Here is a 23,882-nt window from a genome sequence, read left to right on the forward strand (position 1 = left end):
AGTACTGTTTTTCATGTTGCTGCTGCTGTCTCTGTTTCTGTAGTTCCACTTTGTGTTTTCCACTTCCTCTAAAGACTTTTTGAGGCCTGGCCGCAGCACTGATTGTATATGAGTTAAAGAAATAACATGACTGTAATGCATTCTAAGAGTCTCTGTCATTCTCTCTAACTATTCTGCTACCACCAGGGTGGCTGCTGGTGTCCTAATGCTACTTAATTTGTAAAACATCTCTTATTGGGGCAAGTTCTGGGCTCTTGTGTGGTGGGGAGAGGGAGTGCTAAGTACTCTTGACAATCTGATATTTTCTTTCTTTCACTCGTCTCCAAAGGCCCAGCATGATGGTCCAGAATCTGTTGGTGATACTTTGCATCTGCCATAAAGGGCCAGTTATTTCATTTTACTAGTAACCTTGTTCTCTGTGGTCACTTTGAGTGCATACATACCAAGACCTCCTTTCCTTTTTTGTAGGATTCTCATGGATGTCTGGTAATCTTGTGCCAGTGTGGAATGGAGGGCTAAAGGAGTAGTAGCAATGTGTTAAAGCTTGGAAAGACTAGGAAAGAAATAATCACACCAAAGATCAGCATTCATTTGGAGGTGGATTGCTGCCAAGACAGTTAAGATATGTTGTATGTTTGTGTTAGCTCTATGCTCTAGATGTAAAATTTATGTTCAAACTGTGCTTTTATTGTATGTTCTGATATGTCAGAGCTATGGTACTTCCTTCGCTCTGTCATAAGGGAAAACTCTACCTATCATGTTATCCATCTCTGATATAGATTATCTGTTAACATTTGCTCAACTGGTGTTGAATAATCAGGTATGTCAATACTCTACTGTATTCATTGTGCAGTAACTACTTTGGAAGGATGGCATGAAAGGCTCAATACAAGGGGAACAGAGATGATGCACAAGATTGGTGCATTCTTTTAGTATAAATCCTAAGTACATCCTCTGAGATTAAGGGTTGATAGTGCAGACCTTACTAATACATCATGTGGGTAACCTGAGTCTACTTCTGATCTTTCTGAACTGGAAAGCAGGGTCTTGGAGTTGTTGCAGGGATTCTTCAAAAAAGCAGACTTTAACAAACTGTGAACAGGTAGCTAGGGGTCCAATGGGAAGAACTTCTAAGGGTTAAAGGAGTTCAGGAGAGATAACTGACTGACTTTCTGAAGAAGACCATATAAAGGCACTCTTGCAAACTGTCCCAGTGGGAAGGAAAGGGCCATATTGGTTTCTTCCTATCAGGAGCTCTTTTATGACCTGAAGATCAAAAGGGAATCCTACAAAAAGTGGAAACACAGACAAATTGCTCAGGAGCTATACGAAAGAATAGCACAAGCGTGTAGGGACAAAATCAAAAAGGGTAAGGCACAAAATGAGTTACACCTAGTAAGGGGCATAAAAGACAATAAGAGGTTTCTTTATATACATAAGATGAAGGAAAGTGTGGGTCTTCTACTTAAGGGAGAAGGAGAGCTAATAACTGATGACATGAAGAAGGCTGAGGTGTTTAGTGAAGACTGAAGCAAAATAGGCATTAAAGTTGTTTGTGACCAGATACTTAACATAATTTAATATTTAATAAGGGGAAGGCGTAGAAGTCAAAATAGGAAAAGAACAGGTTAAGTACTGAAATAGACTTCCAAGGGAGGTTGTGGAATCAGTATCATTGGAGGTCTTTTAAGAACAGGTTGGACAGACACCTGTCAGAGTGGTCTAGGATGGTTTGCCTAGTTCTGCCTTAGCTCAGGGGACTGCACTTGATGATTTCTTGAGGTCCCTTCAGCTCTACATTTCTATAATTCAGTGACTGTACAATACACTGTCTGTGTATGAAGAGAACTTCTCATGCTATTTGATACCAATCCCTTTCAGCTGATTCTTTCTTTAATATAGTTGTATCAAACGTAGACAGTCCAAATCAATCTCCTGTCACACATCACAGTAAAGTTGTTGCAACAAACAAGACATGATTACAAACTCCATGACTAATTCTCTCTGCCTCAGTAGTTCTTCATGTAAATCCCTTAACATTTATCTAGCAGTTAGACTCATGAATGTTCTGTTCACATAACTTCTTGAAGACCTACAGAAGATGAAATTCCAAAATCTAATACCTTTACCAATACGCAATCTATATCCCAACAGCCACACTTAAGAGTTTTTATCACCTAAAGTTGTAAATGTACTATAAATAACACATAATGTTGCCCTTTGGGAGGACATTCCGCACATATCAGTAAACATACTAAAATGTCATCCATTCAAATAAGCGGAATACTTGAGCAACTTCCATGTATGTGCCCTTGGCAACGGGTAGGGGGAGGAGAAACAAAATGAGATGATCATATAGGATAGACCAACTTTATATTGTCCCTTCTAGGAGAGAAGTAGCTCTTGGTAGTAGGTAAACATCTGCTACAGATGTGTAACTTGAGAGACTGTCTGTGGTCTAGCAATAATGGTGACATCTTGGGGATGACTTAACACCCATTTGTATTTGTCTTTCAGTAGAATGTTGCCTAATGGCTGTATTGTTACTGTGACTACAAGTTACTGGCACTCTCAAATTAGTGAGTCAGCAAACATAATGAAAAAGGAGAGAATTATAGAGTATGTGGATTTCTTGATCTTGAATTGGAGGTCATACTTTTTTAAGGGATGTGACATTTAATTGGGTGTGTGTCAGAATGTTACACTGACTGCATATACAGATTGCTAAAGAAAGTCACAGGAAGTGCATTCTACTAGTTTTGCCTGCGAGGAGAATGAAATCAGTTTGGTAGTCAGTTGAGTCCTTTGTTTGGAATATAGACAAAGTGTCAGGCTCTTTTGGTGAATAGCATGAAGGACAGACAATTTAGCTTAAAGGTTTCATTCTCCTTTCAGTATAGTGATAAGTCTAGCTGAATTTTTGGAATACTGAGAGTACCAAGGCTTTCCATCGTCAGTGGTCTGACTGCTGGGGTGAGAAACCTATTGTATGAATTTGAGATAGGGATGTGACTGGTACTTATCAAACTACTACATTATTATTTGTGTTTTTAGTAATCTCTTGTCACCTCTGTTCCAACTTTCCTTTTCTGTTCTGAGATTTATACATATAGTCCTTTTCTGCTTTGTTTCAAAAGTTCATCTTTTTACTCCCCTCTCCTGGACTGAGGTGAGGATATACATAAAAGTTGGTCTCAATTTGGCCTGCAAGTAAGTGTGTGTGTGTGTGTGTGTGTGTGTGTTTTTTTTTTTTTTTTTTTTTTTTTTTTTTTTTTTTTTTTAATAAGTCCTTTATATACTTTGCAACTCCAATGATACTGCAGTCCCTAATACAAACCCATACAAACTTCAGTTAGTGGCAGTTAAGGTTGCATAAGGGCAACCCCCATCTATTCAAAACCTGAAACGCATGGACATAAGTTAGAGGAAAAGTAATCTCTTACATTCTTTATTGGTTTCACATTGCTCACTGCATTGCTAATAATACTCTAGAACAGTGGTCCCCAACCTTTTTGGCTGGCAGGTGCCAGCCGAAGGACCACTGCGGCAGTGGAGCACCTGCCGAAATGCCGCTGAATTTCGGCGGCATTTTGGTGGCAACGCCTCTTGATAACATCGCTTGCCATCAACAAGCGATGTCATTGAGAGGTGTTGCTCCCGAATTTTGGCGCTGACGCCGTTTGCCAATTACGAAATTTGGGGGCGACACCTCTTGCCAACATTGCTTGTCGATGGCAAGCGGCATCGGCGAGAGGTATTGCCGCCAAAATTCGGGAGCGACGCCTCTCGATGACATCGCTTTTCGGCGTTAAACAGCATCTGCGAGAGGCGTTGCCGCAGAAATGCCGCAGCGGCATTTCGGCGGGTGCTGTCCCGGGGCCCAGGATGCGGGCGCAGTAAGATGCCCCTGCGGGTGCCATGGTGCCCGCGGGCACCGCGTTGGGGACCCCTGCTCTAGAACAGCAGTTCTCAATGGGGGGGGGGGTCCATGAGCCCTTTCAAAGGGGCTGCAGGGCCCCACGGTTGAAACCGTGATCCTCAGCTCTGGGTTGGCGGGAGGGAGGCACAGAAGTTGGGAGGCATGGGGCTGAAGCTCTGGTGCCCGGCAAAGGCCTGAAGCCCCAATCTGCGGTGCTACCTCCCTGGCACCCCCCACTGGGCTGAATCTCTGAGCCCTGGTGCTGAAGCTGGAAGGCACGGGCCTGAATCTCTGAGCCCTGGTGCTCCCTGTGGGGCAGAAGCCCTGAGCCCATGAGCAGAGGTGAGGATATGGAGGGCATTCCCCCTCACCCCCCGCAACTGCAATGCAAGAGCAGGCAGTCCTGGGGATGGCTCCACAGTTCCCCACCCCATTTCCTTTCTCCACCCCCTGGCCAGGTCAGAGGCTGGGTGGCCTACTGAGGTGAGTCAGGGGGTGGAGGTGGCACTCTTTTCCTGGACCCTACCATACGGGGGTGGTTTGAGGCCCACTGACTCCTGTACCGCTCAAATAGAAGTCAAACTACACCTATGCTCAAGGCCCCTGGCCTGAGGCGCCCCCCTGCTGTGCCCTGGAGTTTTTATAGCATGTTGAGGGGGTCCTGAGAGAGAGAGTGAGAACCCCTGCTCTAGAACCGTTCACTTCGACCTCCAAGAGATCACAAAAAGCAATGCATACCTCATATTCCTCAAATCTGACTGTCACACATTGCATATATTTAGGAAGTTGTTTTTCCTAAACAGTATTGAGCTTATGAGTAAACTTTTGTGCTAGAGTGCAAGTTTGAAGTTGGTGTGCATATTGCTTTTTGGTGTGCAGGTTGCAGAGAGAGCCTGATGAAGTGTGGGAGTGCTCGAGGCTAGTGGTGGTGTTTTTTGGTCCCCCTAGTCCTCCCCAATGACCAGTCTGTGGATTGGTGCTGGTCCCTAAGATCTCCCTGACACAGTTTAGGAAGGCAGCAAGCTGGTCACTTGTAGCAAAAAGATTGCAAAACACTGCTCTGTGCAATGTGAAAGTGGCACAGAGTTCAGAGAAGTCTTTTTATCTTAGGTTTTGAGTTGGTGGAGTGCATCCTGTTTCAACTTAAACCTTAGTGACAGCTAATTTCCTAGTGTTTTGAGATGGGTTTGATGTACTGCATTGGTTAGGTCTACAAAGTCACGTGTGGGAAGGAGATGATGACAGTGACTGAAACATGAGATACCTGTATGTCATGCTATAATTTACAGAGAATTGTGTCCTTGTTTTTTCCCATGCCTCTTATTAAAAACAGATTGGAGTTCATGGCCTTGGTCAATAATAATAGTGAGGTACATGGGATTATAATCTAGTTAGTAAGGGTAAGGTTTGAAATCGGTCTCTTTCCAAGTTCAGGGAACTTCTCCTAGGCTACAGAGAGATTTGATGGGGAAGTCTTCTCACTTACATATGCCTCCAGATTGAGTTTTTAGCTTGAGCAGCTGTTCCAGCATCACTGTTGCACTCAGTGGTTTGGCTTGTCACATTTCTTTATGGCAGAAAAAGTGAAAAATCATGACACAAAGAAACAGGACCTAATGTAGAACTACTATTTTATTAATCGGCACAGAACATATCCAAGAGTGCTTTAGTTTCCTGTCAAAGAATGTCTGTCTGAAAATAGTTGAGGCAACCCATTTTGGAACTATTTTTGTAGCTTTGCTGAACACTTCTGGATTCTTTCTGTATCAAATCAGAACTGACATTGCGTGTCTCTTGCTATTTTATTAAGACTCATATTTTAAAAAAAAGTTTAAAAGGCATGTTAAACTGAAAACTTCTGGCTCAACCTTAACTCTAGAGTGGTAACCAGTAATTCCAGTTACATATAATGTTCCTTATTATTACAACACAAATCCATTCCAAAACCATCCAGGAAACCACTCCCATCTGAAAAACAAAACTGAGCAAGTACAAATCAACGGTTTCACAATTATTTCATAATTAAAGTATGTTTTAATACATAAACAAAACTATTATCAGTGCTAGAGTTACACTGTTGCTCCATATCCAATTCCCTGAGCTGCAACTGCTTGAGTGTTTCCAGTCTTCATTGAAGACTTTGCCTTTGGTCTAATCCATGTTATGCAAAATTTAGCAAACAAATATAATTTGCAGCATTAGTCGTTGACAGTGAGGGTCAACATCTCCATTTTGCTTTTGTTCTCCCAGAATTACATACCTTATCACTGTGCTGCAGCTGCTTATCAATCATACAGCTGAGCTCTCCCTACATTGTGTAGTCATGAAAAATTTGTGTGAATCATAGATTATTAGGGTTGGAAGGGACCTCAGGAGATCATCTAGTCCAACCCACTGCTCAAAGCAGGACTAACCCCCAAATGGCCCCTCAAGGATTGAACTCACAACCCTGGGTTTAGCAGGCCAATGCTCAAACCACTGAGCTATCCCTCCCCCCACTGGTGGGTCTGTGATGTCAGCTGCCCCTGTTGCCTGCCAGCCTTCTGCCCACCCTGCCTAGAGTGGCTCTTGCTGCTTCACTCACTGAACCTGGATGCCAGCGCCTACTTGTTTGCTCACGTGGCCCACTCGCTCCATCTCTACGGTGCTGCCAGCTGCCAGAGAATGGAGCTGGTGGGGCTGTGGTTGCACAAGCAGCGGCCCAGGGACATACTGTGCCCTGAAGCCCAGCCCACTCTCCTGACCCCCTGCTGGAGGGGCAGACCTGCGCTGGGGAGTGGGTGCAGTTCGAGCCCTGGCATGGCTTCAGCCCATTTGACCTTTGCGGTCGACTCAAAGGTGGTGGTCTGGGTTTGGCCTGCAGTCTGCCTGTTGACTACCCCTGTACTAATAGAACTGTTCATACTGGGGTTTGTGCTGGTATAACCATGTTGATTTAAAAACAATGAAAAACGCCTGCCCTGACAAATAGTTATACCAGTAAAAAAATCTCTGTATACTGGGGCTCAGCTACTGAGTATTTAAAATGTAGGGAAAATGACTTTTCAGCAGCTTATCCAATCTATTCTCTTTTCCTTGTTCATTCTGTGTTCCATGCCTGTGGCGTTTGTCTAGTAGACAAATCCAAACTCCCACCCCTTGCACTTTGAACAGATTAGAGATGGTGTGTGGTGGTTGTTTTTTTTACATTGCTTCATTTCAGTTTTATTCTCTTTCCTCAACATACTTGAGGAAGCTGTCTTTCTCCTGTGTGATCTCTCAAGCTTTTTATCGTGCGATTTAAAAACCACAGATGGATAGTGTGAGATAAAACACCACAGGCGTTCCTTCTACATTTAGATGCCATTGCCGATCTGTTATTGTATTAGAAGTTTGGGTAGGGAATCGAGACATATCAACTTTGAAGACTGGGGAGCTGTGGCAGCCAGAACTCTCTTCTAGAGGTAACAATCTCAATATTCAAATCTCCTATTTTTGCTGCTCCTGCTGTGGACTGCTCCAGAGTTTTGGACAGTATATTGCCACTTGCTTGAACTATAAATACTAGAAATGCTTTTCAGAATCTTATGGCTATTGGGTACAATTAGAGATGTTTGTGTTCTAATACGTATGGTTAGTGTAGACAGTACCACACAGTTCTACATTTGATCTATTATAAGACTTCCTACTGCCAGAACTGTGATCTCACAAACAGTAGTAATAAAGTTAGATACTTCTAACTGTACTGGAATAGAAATTTTGTTGAGTGGATGGATGCAAGGAGTTATACCCCCTTTCCGAAAGCCCTTACTGGATGGGAGATGGTGGAATAAAAGGGACGGATTGTGTATCACGTTTACTCTAGCACTGACTTGAAATAAAGCTTTAAATATTGTGCCTATCTGCATTGAGGCACCTTCTGCTTTATCTTCCATTGCTGTACTCGAGATCGGTAGGAGCTGGAATTTGATTGTCCTATGGGCCTTCTTCACTGAGTGCTCACAACACTGAACTGCGCCTTCCTGAACCTAAGCTAAGCCAAAATTCATCTATGGTATCTGTTTAGGCAAGGCTGGGGCTGTTTCCTTCCTTCTTGAGCTTGTTGAGCACTTTGAGCAGCGAGTGAGGTAGGTTGGTTGACTTGTTTGGATGATTTAATTGGTGATTCTAGATTTTTGCCACTTAGAAGACTTCTTTATCTTTGTGAATTGCTCAGACACCTCATCAGAACATGTTAAAAAATAAAAATTAACTAATAGGTTGTGCATTGTTTAGATTTTAAGTAGACAACATGATTGTGACTGACAGAGGTTTGGAGGTAGACTGATAAATGCATGAAGTCCTGGAACTAGTTACTTTACCTGCTGCTTGTTAGCATAACTCCTTTATGTACCAGAACAAGTAAGTTCTTGTTTTCCCACCTCTTCTCCTCCTCCCCTGCCCCCATATATACACACATACTAGGGTCCTGCTCCCTCTGTGGCAGGACAGTGGAAGCTTCAAGCTATAAAGGATTAATTTAATGTTTTGCTTGGGAACCAGTTAACAGTATCAAAGTGGTCCTAGCTCTCATAACTAGATTTGTGCTGGTAAAATGCATTGCTGTCCCTGCAACCAGTATTACTTCTGAAGAGTGAGGCAGAGCAGAGAGGAGGCTTAAAAAAAGTCAACTGGCATTGCCTCTAAACTCTCAATTTCCCAAATCAAGTTAGTTTGGGAAATCAAATCTTCCTGAGATGGATTATATTCTTCTTCTCTGAAGAATGCTAGTGTGCAAGTGGAAGAGTAGCCACTAACTGAAACTATACAGAAACTGCACCCATTTGACTAAATCTTCTAAATTGATTTACTTTGTTGCAACTCCTGTGTGGGGACGCTCTTAAATTGTTTTGAGTGCCTTCATTTGGTAATTCAACAAACTTGGTATAAGGTATTTTTAAGATGGTTTGCATGTCCGCTCTCTGTAAAGTGTACAATTTCTGTGTAGAACAAATCTGTTTCCACAGTATTGCTGTCACCTTGGTTCTGACTGAAGTAACAGAACCTTTAGGATCTTTCTGTCCAGTGGCAAAGTTGTAGACCAGAGTGAATGTGGCTGTGTGAAAACAAGGAGTCCTTGTGGCACCTTAAAGACTAACAAATTTATTTGGGTATAAGCTTTTGTGGGCTAGAACCCACTTCATCAGATGCATGAAGTGAAAAGTACAGGAGCAGGTAGAAATACATGAAAGGATGGGGGTTGCTTTACCAATGAGAAATCAATTAACAGCAGAGTGCCAAAGGAGGAAAAAAATCTCTTTTGATGTGGTAAGAGAGTGGCCCATTACAGACAGTTGACAAGAAGGTGTGAGTAACAGTAGGGAGAAATTTTAGTATTGGAGAAATTAAGTTTTTAGGTTTTGTAATGACCCAACCATTCCCAGTCTTTATTCAGGCCTAATCTGATGATATCCAGACACTGTCTTCCAGTGAGGAAATGGCTGATATTCTTTAATGAATCGGAGGGAGCGTGTTTGCACTATGACAATTTTAGTTACCTCAGGTGTCCAGAGTGAATCGCTTCCACCTGCTTACAGTAGTTTGGGTGGTGGGGGAGACCTTTATATACCTCCCAGGGGAAACTCCCCAGCCACCAGCTGCTGGCAACTCAGGTGCTTTGCTCCGGGTTTCATGAGCCCTTCTCTTTCCCTCTGTAGGCTAACTGTTTATACAACCCACTTTAAAAAGTGACAGTCCTGTGGCACCTTATAGACTAACAGACGTATTGGAGCATAAGCTTTCGTGGGTGAATACCCTACACTGAGTCACCAGTCCCTCATCTTATGAATGCATATAATATACACCGAATCCTCTGCCTGCATGGAAGCAGTGCACCCTGGTTCACTGGTTTCACCTCAGTTCTACACTCTCCTTAGCATAAAGCATTTAGACGGGTCTGTAGTAAAACCAGTTTGAAGTTTATTTAACAGAGCTAACGATAGAAATAGAGATTCAAATAAAAGCAAATACAAGGGTGTAGAAACATAAGGCTACAGGTAAAAAGAAAAAATGCAATATTTAGCCTATACTTAATAACAACTTACTTTCCTGTCTTATAACGTATTTCTCATCCACATGTTCAGTTCAGAAAGCTGGGATCCACCTTTCATGAGACAACCCTGCTGGCAGAGTTTCTCCTCTGTAATGGATAACAACTTGGGCCATTCTGCGTCAGTACGTTTACAGGCTGTTTTAGTTCAGGAAGGCCCCTCTTCTGAGGTTTATTTCATGGTGGATTTGATTTAAATAATCATTTAAATCACTAGTCAGAAAACCATGATTAAATCAAGTCTTCCTACATAAAAGTGCATTCTTGTTGGTTGTTATAAACTTAATACATATTCTTCACAACTCGGAGATAGATGTAAGTTTCATTTTTAGAAGGTACACACTACACATTTTTTAAAGTGATTTATTTTGGAAACTTTTCAGATTAGTTTTACAGCTATATCAGAAAATGAATGATTGTTTGGTTATTTCATTTACTAAAGGTAATTGAAGCAGATATTTATGAAGTCATTGGGAGTGAACTATGTCCAATTCAACAGGTTAATCATTAATATTTGGAGGATTTTCTTGCCATGCTGTATTAGGAGGAGAACAGCACCAGACAGACATTTTAAATTGTTTTAGTTAACTAAAACAACGTTAAGTATTCTGGATTTTTTTCTTCAACAGCAAACATATAATTTAACAAAACAAACATATGTCTCTCCCTTCTCACATTAGCTCCAAATTTCTTTTCCTTGTCCAGATCTACTCCGCCTCCAACAATCTTCTATTCGTTGAACTTGTTGAAACTGCACTTTTAGAGAGAGGTAAAGGATTGACTCTGTGTATACAAATTTGCAGAGGAACAATAGGGTTGAGGTCTGTTATTTCTCACCTCTCATTTATTTATTTATTTTATTTAAAAACATGTCTGCTGTTAACAAGCATGTTATTTCAGGAGAGACAAATCCACAGTTTGAGAACTGCAAAACTAAGCATCTCTGATGGTATCCTCTAGACTGAGCACTGAGTCCCATTGGGTAGATAGAAAGATGAACCTAAATAATCTATATAGAAGTCCCTGGAACCCCATAAGATTGGGTCCCTAATCCATGAACTATTGGAACTCATTTACTAAACATTACATGAATATATTGTCTCATACTAGAGAATTAGAATTTATAATCCCTGTTCCATAATGAGATGTGTTTTGAGCTAAAATGTATCTTAATTAAAACTATTTTTAGATAGGCTTTTCCTCAAAAGCATTTTATAAAAAAAATTGTTTTTTGTTTTTTTTTAAATCATTGAATGTTATCCACCGTAACTGGTACTGGACTACAAAAAGAGGGGGAGAGAACCCCTTAACTATTTCCTCTAAGTGATGGATAACCAGCAGCACTCAGTGAATCATGGATCCTTTTGGCCTGAAGGGCAGGAACTGTTGATAGTTGCTGTTAGTGAAAAATTGTTTTTAGTCAAAGATCTAGCTTGTTAGAATTCACTTTTAGGCACAAGAAAATGTGTAAATATTTGTTTTTTTTGTAACCTTTTCTTTCTCTTATTCTGCCTGGTGTCCCTTAAATCTCTGTTCTTTGTTAATAAACTTATTCTTAATTTTACTGTAAACTGTTAGTGCTGTTATGTTGAAGTAAAGGGTGAGTCTTCTGCTAATCTAAAAGGCTGGTGTGTGCTCGGTCTCTTTGGAGCCATCAAATTTAATTTCTGAGTATCCAGTGAGAGTTAACTGGGGTTTGCTATTTGCCAGCAGGCCAAGTTTAATACTGGCGGAATCTTGGCTTTTTCTGGTGAACCGAACAGACTGGTGTGGCAGGGAGCTGACAGTCAGTCTAATCTCGTCGCTCTTGTTCAGGCAGAGGAGTAACACAGTAGCTTACAGTTCTGGGTTCCCAGAGGAGATTATCACAACTAGTTATCTCAACTACTATCAAAAGGGAGTCAAAGGTAGAGACTGAACTTTTCTCTTTCTCTAGAATAAGTCCCCACAGGCCTGGGTTGAGGCACATTGGTGAGACAGTGTGGGGGAAATTGGAATGTCTGTTTCCCATTTTTATCTTGTTCTATGACACAACTTTAGTCTCTTGGGTCTAGTGTACAGCAAAGTATAACTGTTACAGCAGTCCTCCAATTTGTACTGTAAACAAGACATTAATTTAGGCTTTCCCAAACTGACTAACTTTGGACATGAGGTGCCAATAAAACTCTGAAGATCCAGTTTGCCATACAATTTGCCCACCTGTCAAGGGGTGGGAGTGGGGTAACAATATAGTTGGGTCCCCTCAGCTAGAGGCATTTTTAGTGTAGACAGGTCCATGGTTTTCCCCTTTCTTTGGGTCTGAATGCTTCTGAACGTGCTTGATTGCCTGCCTGCACAGCCTGCTGTAAATTGCTCAGCCCACAGTGTCCGCTGACAATTTGCAGGTTACAAAAGCAGCTGTTTGGACACACTGTCCATTTACTGGAGGCAGAGCTCTTTATTTTGTAGATGTGCCTCTTTATCTGGGGGCAGAGCAGGGGTGAGAGAGAGACATGGTTTTTATTTGTTCCAGATTGTTAAAAGTGACCTCCAAAGAATTTAACAATTGGTCTTGTACCTTTTTTTCCTTTATAATGTATAAAGAAAACGTAAAGATTTTTAAAAGCTTTTTTCCTGCTTGGTTTTACTTTTAAGTATTAAGAGTATAGAGTCTGATTTTGCTGGAAGACATCTAATTGGGAGGCTTATATGTAAAGATTCAACAATCTTGCCCCTTTATGTAAGGTGCAAGAGCTCAGACTTTAGCTACAAAAGTTAGTAATTGAAGTTAAATGTTAACAACAAAACAAATTTAAGCAGACTGAAAATCACTTCTTTAATTGCTCAACTTCCACGTTCTTGGATTTAGTGTGGATTTGTGTGCTCATGCTAAATTCTGCCAGTACAAGCTGCACCCACACAGTAGCCTTTTGCTTGTACAGGTATGTTAGTCACAAATCACATCCCTGATCAACACAGCTATGCCAGAAAGAGTCCTAGCGTAGACCTGGCCTGCTTGGTAAATGGCTGTGTTATGCGAGAAAAGAGATGCTGGGTACTGATAAAAGGTGTTTGATCTTCCCAAAATTTTCCTACCCAGCATCTCTCCCCCCCGCCCTCCCATAACACAGCCATTTACCAAGCAGGCCAGGTCTACGCTAGGACTCTTTCTGGCATAGCTGTGTTGATCAGGAATGTGATTTGGGACCAATATCCCTCTACCAGCAAAAGGCTACTGTGTGGGTGCAGTTTATACCAGTAGAATCTAGCATGAGCATACAATATCTAGAAGAGACTGACCCTGTCAAGATGAAACCAGTTTTCAAAACCACCTGGATATTTTAACCCAACATGGAGCTTTCAACGCTGAGCAAAAGTTAAAATCAGCAAACAGTCTCGAAACATGGCGTTCATAGTTTGACCCAGACTTGTCGCATAAACTATTTAGGCATAAGGTATCTTTTTAGCGATATAACTGTGTATCCACACTAAGGGTATGTCTACACTACACGCCGGATTGGCAGGAAGTGATCGATTTATTGGGTGTAGTGTAGATCGCTCTCTTGTTGACTGCTGAACTCCAGCTCAGCAAGAGATGGAAGCAGAGTCGACGGGGGAGCGGCAGTCATCGATCCCACACTGCGAGAACGCGAAGTAAGTGATTATAAGTTGATCTAAGATGTGTCGACTTCAGCTTCGCTATTCTTATAGCTGAAGTTGCGTATCTTTGATTCTCAAACACCTCCCCCCGCCCCCGGCCAGTGTAGACCAGACCTAAGAGGGTTGTACTAGTGTAACTATCTCTCAGTTGGAAGTATAACTATCCTTTCCCTCAACCTAAACTGAAATAGTTCTACCAGTACCAAAAATTATAACCAGGCCATGGGTAACATAACAGGTGTGACTTTGCAAGATTGGGGCCAGTAGAGGACTTGATATAGTATACTGGTATTCCTATACCAGCAAAGCGGTGGTAAGGTTGAAATAAGCAAAAGTGGCTGCCAAATTTCTACTGCATTAATAGCCCAAAGTCACTTAAAGTAGCCCAGTCTGGGCTAGTTTTGGCCTAGTTGCCCAATAAATTGTCTACGTATAGGCTGGGAATGCAGCGCCAAGGTGCATGGAGGGGACAGTACCCTGGGCAAAGGCGCAAACACAGAGGGCAAGAAGTCAGCCTCTGTCCCATGCTGGGTGGCAGGAGTGAGGGGGTTTGCTGGGGTCTGGAAGATAGACTCATACAGGGTTGGGGGGAGGGCACTCGAGGCAACACATGAGTGCCTGGGTCCCCTCATGAGTCACTTACTTGCAGCACAGACTTGACCCAGTGAGCCCACAAAGAGGCCAGAGCCACTGGTGGGGGGAAGGGGCAGCATCTTCCCTACTGCTGCAAACTTCATCCAAGGTGCAGGGGGAAGCTGTGGGGTGACATCCTGACAGCAGGGAGGTCCAGAACAGCAGCTGCCGCCTCTCCTGCCTGAGCAGCTCCAAAGGCTTGTCTTGAGCTGACTCTCCCCCCCTGCCCTCAACACACGGGGCAGGTTCTGGGTGTCTCCACAGGACATGGGAGGGGGCTAGGGGTGTGCTCTGCCTACCTGAGCACACAATGGGCAGGGGGACACCGCAACATTCACCCCCATCCAGATCTGCCTTGGGTCTGGCTCTCCCCTGCACAGGACAGCAAGAGGCTCCTGAGAAGCAAGGCTAGGCGATGGCTCCGTGGTGAGGTAGAGGCAGCGCAATAGTCACAGATGGCAGAGGAGCAGGGGCCACAGCTCTATGCTCTCTTCTCTCTCCCTACCCCCTGTCCCCCAGATACACACAGCACAGGCAGTGGCCCCTCCCCCAGGGACACACACAGCACAGACTTTTTATGTGATCTTACACACCATAGCTATGTCAGCCTAAGTTTTTAAGTATAGAGCAAGCTTAAGCCTGTGTTACTTGTTTACTGCCACTCCTTCATTGTTCCTCAGTTGGTTAACTAGAAATCTAGAGCTCCCACTGCCAGATGGACTCTGGGGGAGAATGTGTCTAAGCTACTGGGGCTCAGGCACTGGTTCCCGGCTTGACACGGCCAGATTGTGGGACCCCACAGCCAAAGAAGGATGCCAGTGTCTGCATCTGGGAGTGTGCCCGAGACCCCCAGAGCTAGGAACTGTGATTGGTCACTACCCAGACCTAGTGGGGCTTAGCAGTAAGTAGGATTCAGCAGTTGGATCCAGTTGCAATAGACTGGTATCTGCTCAGAGAGGGGGCCCGAGACCAGTGACAGCTTATTAGTGCCAGTATATGGGAAGAAGCTAGATTGATTATAGACACCTTTGTCTGAATACATGCATCCACGCTAGGCAGAATATTTACATCCACTAATTTACAAGTCTGGTTAAACTGCGTAAAGGGTATGAAATATGCTGCAGAATTGTGTCCTGGTTACAGGAAGGCAACCGTGTATCACGTAAAACTACTGCCAAAGGTGACATGTTAGCTTACCATAGTTACTACTGGAGTATTAACTGTGTTGTGTCTTTATATGCCATAAGTAGAACCTGGCATGTGTAATAAACTTTTGCTAAATATTAGTGTAGACAGGATTTTATAAGCTCCAATTAATCTTGGGAGGTCACATCTTGGTTGCTCTTTGACTGTAGACAGTTTTCTGAAGCTGGGTTAGCTGTAGCAGGAGCTCATTAGTTTATCTGTCTAGGTTCTTGTACTGTGGCTATCGCCATGGTATCGGAATAAGTCACTGAGAAGGGTTGATCTCTCAGTGGTTGTATCATGGCAACTGCAAACCTTTTTTCTTTAAATGGAATCTCCAGTGAGGAATGCCACAAAAAATTGTGGAGGCTCTAAACTTGAGTTCTACAGTCTGTTCACAGCCATGTTCACTCCTGTTGCTAACATTAAGACACTTGGGTTTTTGGAAGATGTTTCTATGTGTTTTAATGAGACACTTATAATCTCTTCACTTTCTGAGTCTGTCAGACTTGGCGGTGAGCATGTGCATTTTAATGTTATAAAATGGGGGGAGGGGCAGTGTTTTAACTATGACCTACTAAACAGATGCTCCTTATCATGTTTACTTAAATATATTTCTGTAGCGCAGGAGTTGGTGAACTGTGTCCCACAGGCCAGATCTGGCCTGTTGCTTAATTTCATCCAGCCTGCAGAGTGGTTTCGGGGGCTTGCCCTGCTCCACCTGCCGGTGCTCCAGCTGGGAAGCAGGGTTGGGGCATGCCCCCTTTGCCTAGTGGTTAATCTGCCCTTGGGAGTAGGGCGAGTGAGCAGACGGCCCAGTGGCAGCAGAGGAATACTCAAAAGGTAGGCCTTCCCCTTGGGGAGCTAGGCCTGGTGTGGGGTGGTGGGACAGGACCACTGCCGCTGGAGAGCAGCGTCTCTTCTTGGAGCTGGATGTGTGCCAATTGGCTGGGACTGCTGGGTCCATCACCCCCTGCAAGGCTTCCTGGAGGGGCTCAGGGGGAGGTGGCCTCAGTTTCTCCTGTTCTTCCCCCATCATTGCCCACCCACCTGAAGTTGGGGTGCACCCAAGTTTCCTGTTTTGGGAGCAGGGAGAGGACAGTCCCTCTTGGTCCAGTTCTGAGGAGTTGGGTCCCGCCACCCTCCTGGGGATCCTACACTTGTCTCTGGGCCCCCCAGAAATATACTGACAACCCGGGGGAATTCAGAGGAGAGCCATGCAACAGCACCAGGGGATGGTAGGGCTAATTTAGGGCAAGAACCGCATCACAGCATCTGATCCAAAGGCGAGGGTAGTCAATGGCATAGCCTTTAGATCAGACCCTTGCTTTTTATTTTTGTGTGGCCTGTGACTGATCGCTTTTATTTATTTATTTGTTTGTTTATTTATTATTTTATTTATTTATTTCGGGTCAATGGCCCTGATAGGAAAAAAAGGTTCCCAACGCCTGCTCTATGGGTTCTCATCTACTCAGTGTGGGCCACAGTTTAATAAAACTCATTTGTCCTTCCTATTCATGACTGTAGCCCACTTTCTTTCCCATTTGTGATCAGATATTCATGTGGCAACTAGTAATTGCTCACATGAAAAGTTCTATTAGGAAAGTGAATTTTTAGCTGTCTCTATTACAATAGATTTTAATCTGCTCTTTCTCTGTTCTGTTCGCCTTACATACAGAAGGGTAGTAAGCACTATATAACCAACTCTACACAGATGGGAGTATGGGAATCTCTTATACCTAAACATTTGAAACTTTATTGTGGACATAGAATCATAGAAATGTAGGGCTGAAAAGGACCTCAAGAGGGTTGTCTAGTCCATCCCCCTGTGCTGAGGCAGGATTATGTATACGCAGACCATCTCTGACAGGTGTTTGTCTGACTCTTAAATCTCCAAATATGGGGATTCTACAGTCTCCCTAAGAAACCTGTTCCAGTGCTGCTATCTTTGTATTTAGAAACCTTTTTCCCCCAAATCTAACCTAAATTTACCTTGCTGCAAACTAAAGCTGTTTACTACTTATCCTACCCTTGGTGAACATGTAAAGAGAACAGTGATTATTTTCTTTTTTTAGATACCTGAAGACTTATGTTCCTTCAGTCTTCACTTCTGTACACTAAACATTCCCAGTTCTTTCAGCCTTTCCTCATATATCATATTTTCTAAACCTCTCCATTTTTGTTTCTGTCCTCTGGACTCTAGTTTGTTCAAATTCTTCTTAAAGCATGGTACCCGAAACTGGACACAGTACTCCAGCTGAACCCTCACTAGTGCTGAGTAGAACAGAACAGGTACCTCCCATTTCTTACACATGACACACCATATTAATAGAGCCCGGAATGAAACTTGACTCTTTTGTGGCAGCGTCACTCTGACTCATTCAGTGTGTGATCACCTGTAAGCCCAGCTTCATTTCAGCTGTATACTGCCTTGTCAATACTTTCCCGTTTTGTAGTAGTGCATTTTGTTTTTTCCCTTCCTAAGTGTAGTACTTTGCCTTGTTTTTAACTGACTTGCATCTTGCTGATTTCAGACCAGTTTTCCAATTTGTCAAGGTAATTTTGAATTCTAATCCAGTCCTCCAAAGTGCTTGCAACCCTCTTCAGTTTGGTGTCAACTGCAAATTTTATAAGTGTACTCTGTATTACATCATTCAAGCCCTTAATGCAGGGGTGGGCAAACTATGGGCCCACCAGCCATTTTAAGCCGGCCCTTGAGCTCCCTCTCGGGAGCGGGGTCTGGGGCTTGCCCCACTCCAGCACTTCAATCAGGGGCCGCTCCACGCAATTCCTGGAAGCCGTGGCATGGCCCCCCTCCAGCTTCTGCGCACTCCAATGGTCCCCTCTGGTGCTCCAGTGGGAGTTGTAGGGGTGGTGCCTGCAGACGGAGCAGCGTGCGGAGCTGTCTGGCCACGCCTCTGCGCAGGAGTGAGAGAGGGACATGCCACTACTTCTGGGAGCTGCTTGAGGTAAGCACCGCTTGGAGCCTGCACCCTCGAGCCTCTCTCCATGCTCCTGCTCCTGCTCCTGCCCTGATCTCCCTTCCGGCCTATGAACCCCTCGGTCCCAGCCCAGAGCACCCTTCAATACCCCAAATCCCTCATCTGAGCCCCACCCCAGAGTCTGCACCCCCAATCAGAGCCCTCACTCCCTCCCATACCCCAACCCCTATTTTGTGAGCATTCATGGCCTGCCATATGATTTCTATTCCCAGATGTGGCTGTTGGACCAAAACGTTTGCCCACTCCTGTCTTAATGCAAACTTTGAGTAGTACTGGACCCATGACAGACCTGAGAAAGGACACATCAAGTCTTGTAGTTTGATAGCAAACCGCCATTGATAAATACTCTTTGAATATAGTTTTTCAACCAGTTGTGCACTCACTTTATGGTAATTTAATCTAGACTGGTGAATTGGAATTAATTTGCAAATGGACACCATTAAATTAGGCTTGAATAAAGACTGGGAGTGGATGGGTCATTACACAAAGTAAAACTATTTCCCCATGTTTCTCTCTCTCTCCCCCCCCCCACCCCATTGTTCCTCACAACTTTTCAACTGCTGCAAATGGACCATTTTGATTAGCACTACAAAGTTGTGTGGGCCCCCCCCCCCCCCCCCGCTGGTAATCGCTCACATTGTTTCATGTTCTCTCTCTGTGTGTATATCTATCTTCCTACTGTATTTTCCACTGCATACATCCGATGAAGTGGGCTGTAGCCCACGAAAGCTTATGCTCAAATAAATTTGTTTAGTCTGTAAGGTGCTACAAGTACTCCTGTTCTTTTCACTTCAGGAATGGTTCTTAACAATCTTGAGAGGATAGAAAATGACTCTTGGGGACCAGAAAGAAGCAAAGACTCTGGCTATGACATGGCAGCAGGCACTCATAGCATTGTTTTTGCCTAACAGGTCTATAGGACATGGTGGTAAAAACACCAATTGCTGCCTAAACCCTAGTGGAGAGACAATTACTACTGCTGGTGTAAGAAAGGGAGATTTCCGAAGAAGTCTAATGTAAATAAGAGCTGGAACTCTGTCTTGTGCCTGCCATGTGCCAAGGAATACTCTAAAGATTATAGTGTGTCTTTTATGGTTGTTTAGTTGTCTGTCTAAAAGTACAGAGTTAGCTAGAAAGAACTTCCATAGTATCCATGTTGAGTATTTGTTTCAAAAACAAATTTTTATTAAACACTTTTTTAGCTTTATGTTGTGAATTGACTGACTGTCATATTGGGGAACATATTAGCTAGTGCTTTTGAAAGGAACATTCTTTCTGTTACCTTTTAAAGGACACCAGAGCCAGAGAAATGGTTAAGAATTACATATGAGTACAAATGGAAGTCTCATCTAATAAGAGGTGCCGCAGATAGTCCTGTAAGAGCAGGGGCATCAATTGGATAAATCTCCCTGCAGGTAACTGTGTCTCATATGCCTAACCAACTTTCTAGAATCTCTCAAATTCAGCTATGTAAACTCTGTTTGCTTTTCAGGGACAACGCTTTGTCTTCAAAACCCATCCCACAAGAGGGAGCAGAATCTCTCTGAGAAGGCCCCCAGTGTCTCATGAACAAACTAACGGATTTCGAGAACACTGTTATTCCAGAGCCAGTCCTACGGCTCAGGAAAGGACACATGCCCGACAGTGCAAGACAGTCAAACTATGATGATGACCACTCTGAGGAGCCAGCTTTATCCTTGGACCTGCAAAAGGTAAGTTGGGTATCTTGAAACTCTGCGAATGACTCTGGATAAATGAGACTTGACTCTTAGGTGCTGCATAATTGTTTTGGAATGTATGAATTAAGGGCTAGATTTTATAAGATATTTAGGCCCCTTCTAAATGGGATTGAAATGATGAGATTTAGGCACCTAGGTGCTTTTGAAAAGCCCACTAGGTGCCTAAATACCTTTAAAAATCTGGCCCTAAGTCTATAATCTGTTTTTAAGTCTGTACTCTTATAATAAAGTAGAAACGTATGTGAAATGTGTAGTATACGTGGGAAAGGGAGTGTGAGTGGGAAATAGGCAATATGCTCTAAGAACAAACATATATGTAAACTTCCTGCACATCAAATATGTGGAACTAAGCTATATGCTCTGTCAACTGAATTGATTCATGTTAGATGAGTTTCTTCATCATAAGCTAAAGATTTTATATTGTCCCGGAAGAAATAGAACTGCAGCTCCTTTCTGTACCTTAACAGCTGTATGACTGCGAAGACTCATGCTACTCCATTGTCCTTGGAAGATGGGGACCACTTGGGTAGTGTAGAAAAATCAGCCTGTCACTGGCACTGTGCCTTGCTGATAATGTCTGTAAACAGAAATGCTGTGGTTTGAGATGGGTGTGTCCAGAAGCATAATTCAGTCTGCTGCTAGGCTACAAATTGGCTGTTCGTACAGAGTTAACTGTAGAGGCGTACTGAATTCAGCTTAAAATATCCCTGCAACAAGAGTGAAAAACAGCCAATGTTCATTGCTCTTCTAAAGGATTGTAAATAAGCAAAATCTGTTTGATACAGAATTTTTTTTAGCAATTATATACTTAGAAAGTATTTTGGGTATCTCATGAGAACTTCTAGGATTCTGGCTCTATAATATAATACAATTAATATTCTGCCTGCCATTGTGTAGATGGTCCTATATATATATATATATATATATATATATATATATATATGTGTGTGTATGTTTGTCTTTACGCAGATGAAAGGGGGTGTGTGTGTGTATATAGACTTAACTTCACAGCTTCAGTCAATGTCTAGTGTTAATGTTGCAGTCATTAATGGTCAGATGTAGACTGATTTTTAGTGTTTTAATTATTAGGGCTTCAGATTTGTCAAAGGATTTTCATCAAAAATCATGGTGCAGTCACAGTAAATTTAGAAAAATCATGGGTTTAATGTAACTGCTCCATAATTGTTGATTTTAAAAAAAAACAACACAAAAACACAACCCAACAAATGAAATTCAGCTTTACCTCTTGAAAATCGTAGCAGGCCAGCATTGGCCTCTTTTCCTCACCGAGGAGGCCCAGACTATCTGTAGCAGCACCTTTCATCTAGGCTCTACAACCCTAATCCCAGCGCTTGAGGAAAAGATGGAGTACTGGGGCTTGTGAGTGAGCTTACCCCACACTTACTTACCCAGCAATGGCAATTCCTGTCCTGCTGGGTTGGGCCTGGGGGTTGAGAGCTAGCCTGACCCTCCACTCATCTCAGGTGTGGGCAGTGGCAGCTCCTGTGTCCCCAGCAGGCAGCTGGGCCAAACCTGAGCAGTGCTGCTACCCCATGTTCCAAGAAAATAGTGGCTATCTTACAGGTGGGGAAACTGAATCACTGTAAATGAAGTGACTTGCCAAAAGATCTTATTTAGTTTGGTGGTAGAAGTTAGAATAAAATCATAATACCCACCATTCTTTACAGTGGGGAAAAACATTTAACTATTTAGCTTTATATAGTGAATGCTCTTGTGCTTCTTCTCTTGGCTCAGCAGCACTTATCATTTCCTCTCTTTAATGAGGTACTGCACAAACCTATGGCCGTATATAAATGTGCTTTCTTTGAGGGTCCTCTGTATATTCCCACTCATGGGATGTGCCGTCTGGTACAACTCAGATGGTGAAACCTTCTCATAGTATAGCCTATTAGAGGACTCGAGTGCCCTTCTTACCCCCTGCCTGCCGTTGCATTCTTGGGAATGCTCTGAGGGGGAGAGTGTGTAAAAGGCACCATCTGCCATGTTGATTCCATTCAGCTACAGCAGCAGACAGAGGTGAACCTCTCCATATCCATCAGACCCATGTCTCTATAGAAATCTGTGCCTTAGCTAATATTGTTCTTAATGTTAATTTTGATGTTGGTTCCTATTTGGTTTTTTCTAAATCTTATTTTTAGCTTTGTATAGTTAGTTCAGATTTTGGTTCCAACTACTGGATTCGTGGCAGATTCAAAAGCTAAAATACCTGACTTCAGTAAATGAGCCTCTTGTCCAGTAGTCTTCCTAACATTCGATGCCCATTACAAGGTGCTCTATCTGCAGTGCTCTTACCCAAGTGCTTGCAAGGAGCCGGAACAGTATGCGAGTCTTATTTTTGCAGGGAGCTCTGGCCACAAAACTTCCCATATCTGATGCATCTAAGGGGTCTGTACCCAAGGAAAAAGTCCATTGTTAGCTCCTAGTACTTCAGGGATAGATGAAGAGCACTGTACAAAATTCCAATTTCTGCTCCCGGATCAAGGTCTAAGAGTGAAGTACAGTTGGTTTGAGACTGTTAGTGTCTGCCTCTGAATTTAGAGCCAAAGTGCAGGGATCCATTTACTTAGTTTCCATGTTTGCCTCCTGTTAGCAGGGCCAAATTACTTTCCATAATGTCAGATAAACAAATTCTGGATACAATAAAATGTAGTTATGCCACTCAGTTTGATTTTCGCCACCCCTCCTTCCATCCCTGTTCAGGAACTTGTATCTGAAAGAAGTGTACTTCCGTATCTTTCAGACCAGGCACCACAAATACCCCGCGCCCCCTCCCCCCGGTTGGACAAGATCACTTCGGTACAAATTCTTGATCATCTGCTGCCTTCTGGGTATTTAGAAAGTACCAATCGGCAGTTGCCAGTCATTAAGACACCAGGGTATATTTATTAATCCTTATTTAAATCTTGTCAGAAGCCCTTTCCAAGGACATAGCTGACATGTGCCTTTTGAAGAAGTTAGTTCTTAAGATAATCAAGAAATCCTTATTGCTACATATGCAAAGGATTCCCTTTAAAGGAGCAGTTCTTTCTTCCAGGAAGATTTCTGGAGCTTGGCTCTGCCATAGCAGTGCTTTGTCAAAATCCCACTTAGAAATTCATTCTGGGGGTATGTCTACACTACGAGATTATTCTGGTTTTACAGAAACCAGTTTTTTAAAACAGATTGTATAAAGTCGAGTGCTTGCGTCCACACTAAGCACATTTATTCGCAGTGTGTGTCCATGTACCGAGGCTAGTGTCTCACAGGCTCATGGCTTCATTCATGTTATACTCTGCTCAGGATGATGAGTCTGCAGCATTGTCTGGCATTTAATTACAAACCAAATGCAGACTGCACGTTTGCATAGCTGACCATGTGAAGAAATATATTTCTATGCTTGACATGGCTGTCTCAGCATTCTGAGGGGTACCTTTCAACCCTCCATCAACAATCACTTTGGGCACCTCCAATGTGGAGGGGGAGGGCATTTTAATAAATTAAGTCACTCTAATTCTCAAGGGGGAAAAAAACTATGTATAAATATCAAAGGGCAAGAACAAGGTGTAGTACAAGTAATCCATCACTGTCATATTGTCCAACAACAACAGGAAGAAGGGAGGGGTGTGCGCTTCCCAACTTGCAAAGAGGCAGTTGTGCTGTGGGGTTGGGTGTTATCCGATACAACATTTATCCTTGTT

The 23,882-nt window shown here is 43.1% G+C and overlaps 1 protein-coding gene across 2 annotated transcripts in view; it reads left to right on the forward strand.

Moving 5' to 3' along the window:
- Window positions 1–23,882, forward strand: part of ADIPOR2 (adiponectin receptor 2) — a 76,043-nt gene that overhangs the window by 14,351 nt on the left and 37,810 nt on the right. The window contains exons 1-2 of one of the 2 annotated variants that reach the window (XM_032796741.2): window positions 7,138–7,362; window positions 19,938–20,157. In XM_032796741.2, the coding sequence (XP_032652632.1) occupies window positions 20,011–20,157 (147 nt within the window). In that variant the 5' untranslated portion in view covers window positions 7,138–7,362; window positions 19,938–20,010. Of the gene's footprint in view, window positions 1–7,137; window positions 7,363–19,937; window positions 20,158–23,882 lie in introns of those variants that run through there. The other variant, XM_032796740.2, reaches the window with a different exon arrangement.

Source organism: Chelonoidis abingdonii, chromosome 1 (assembly GCF_003597395.2).
Source record: "Chelonoidis abingdonii isolate Lonesome George chromosome 1, CheloAbing_2.0, whole genome shotgun sequence".
NCBI classification, from domain to species: Eukaryota; Metazoa; Chordata; order Testudines; family Testudinidae; genus Chelonoidis; species Chelonoidis abingdonii.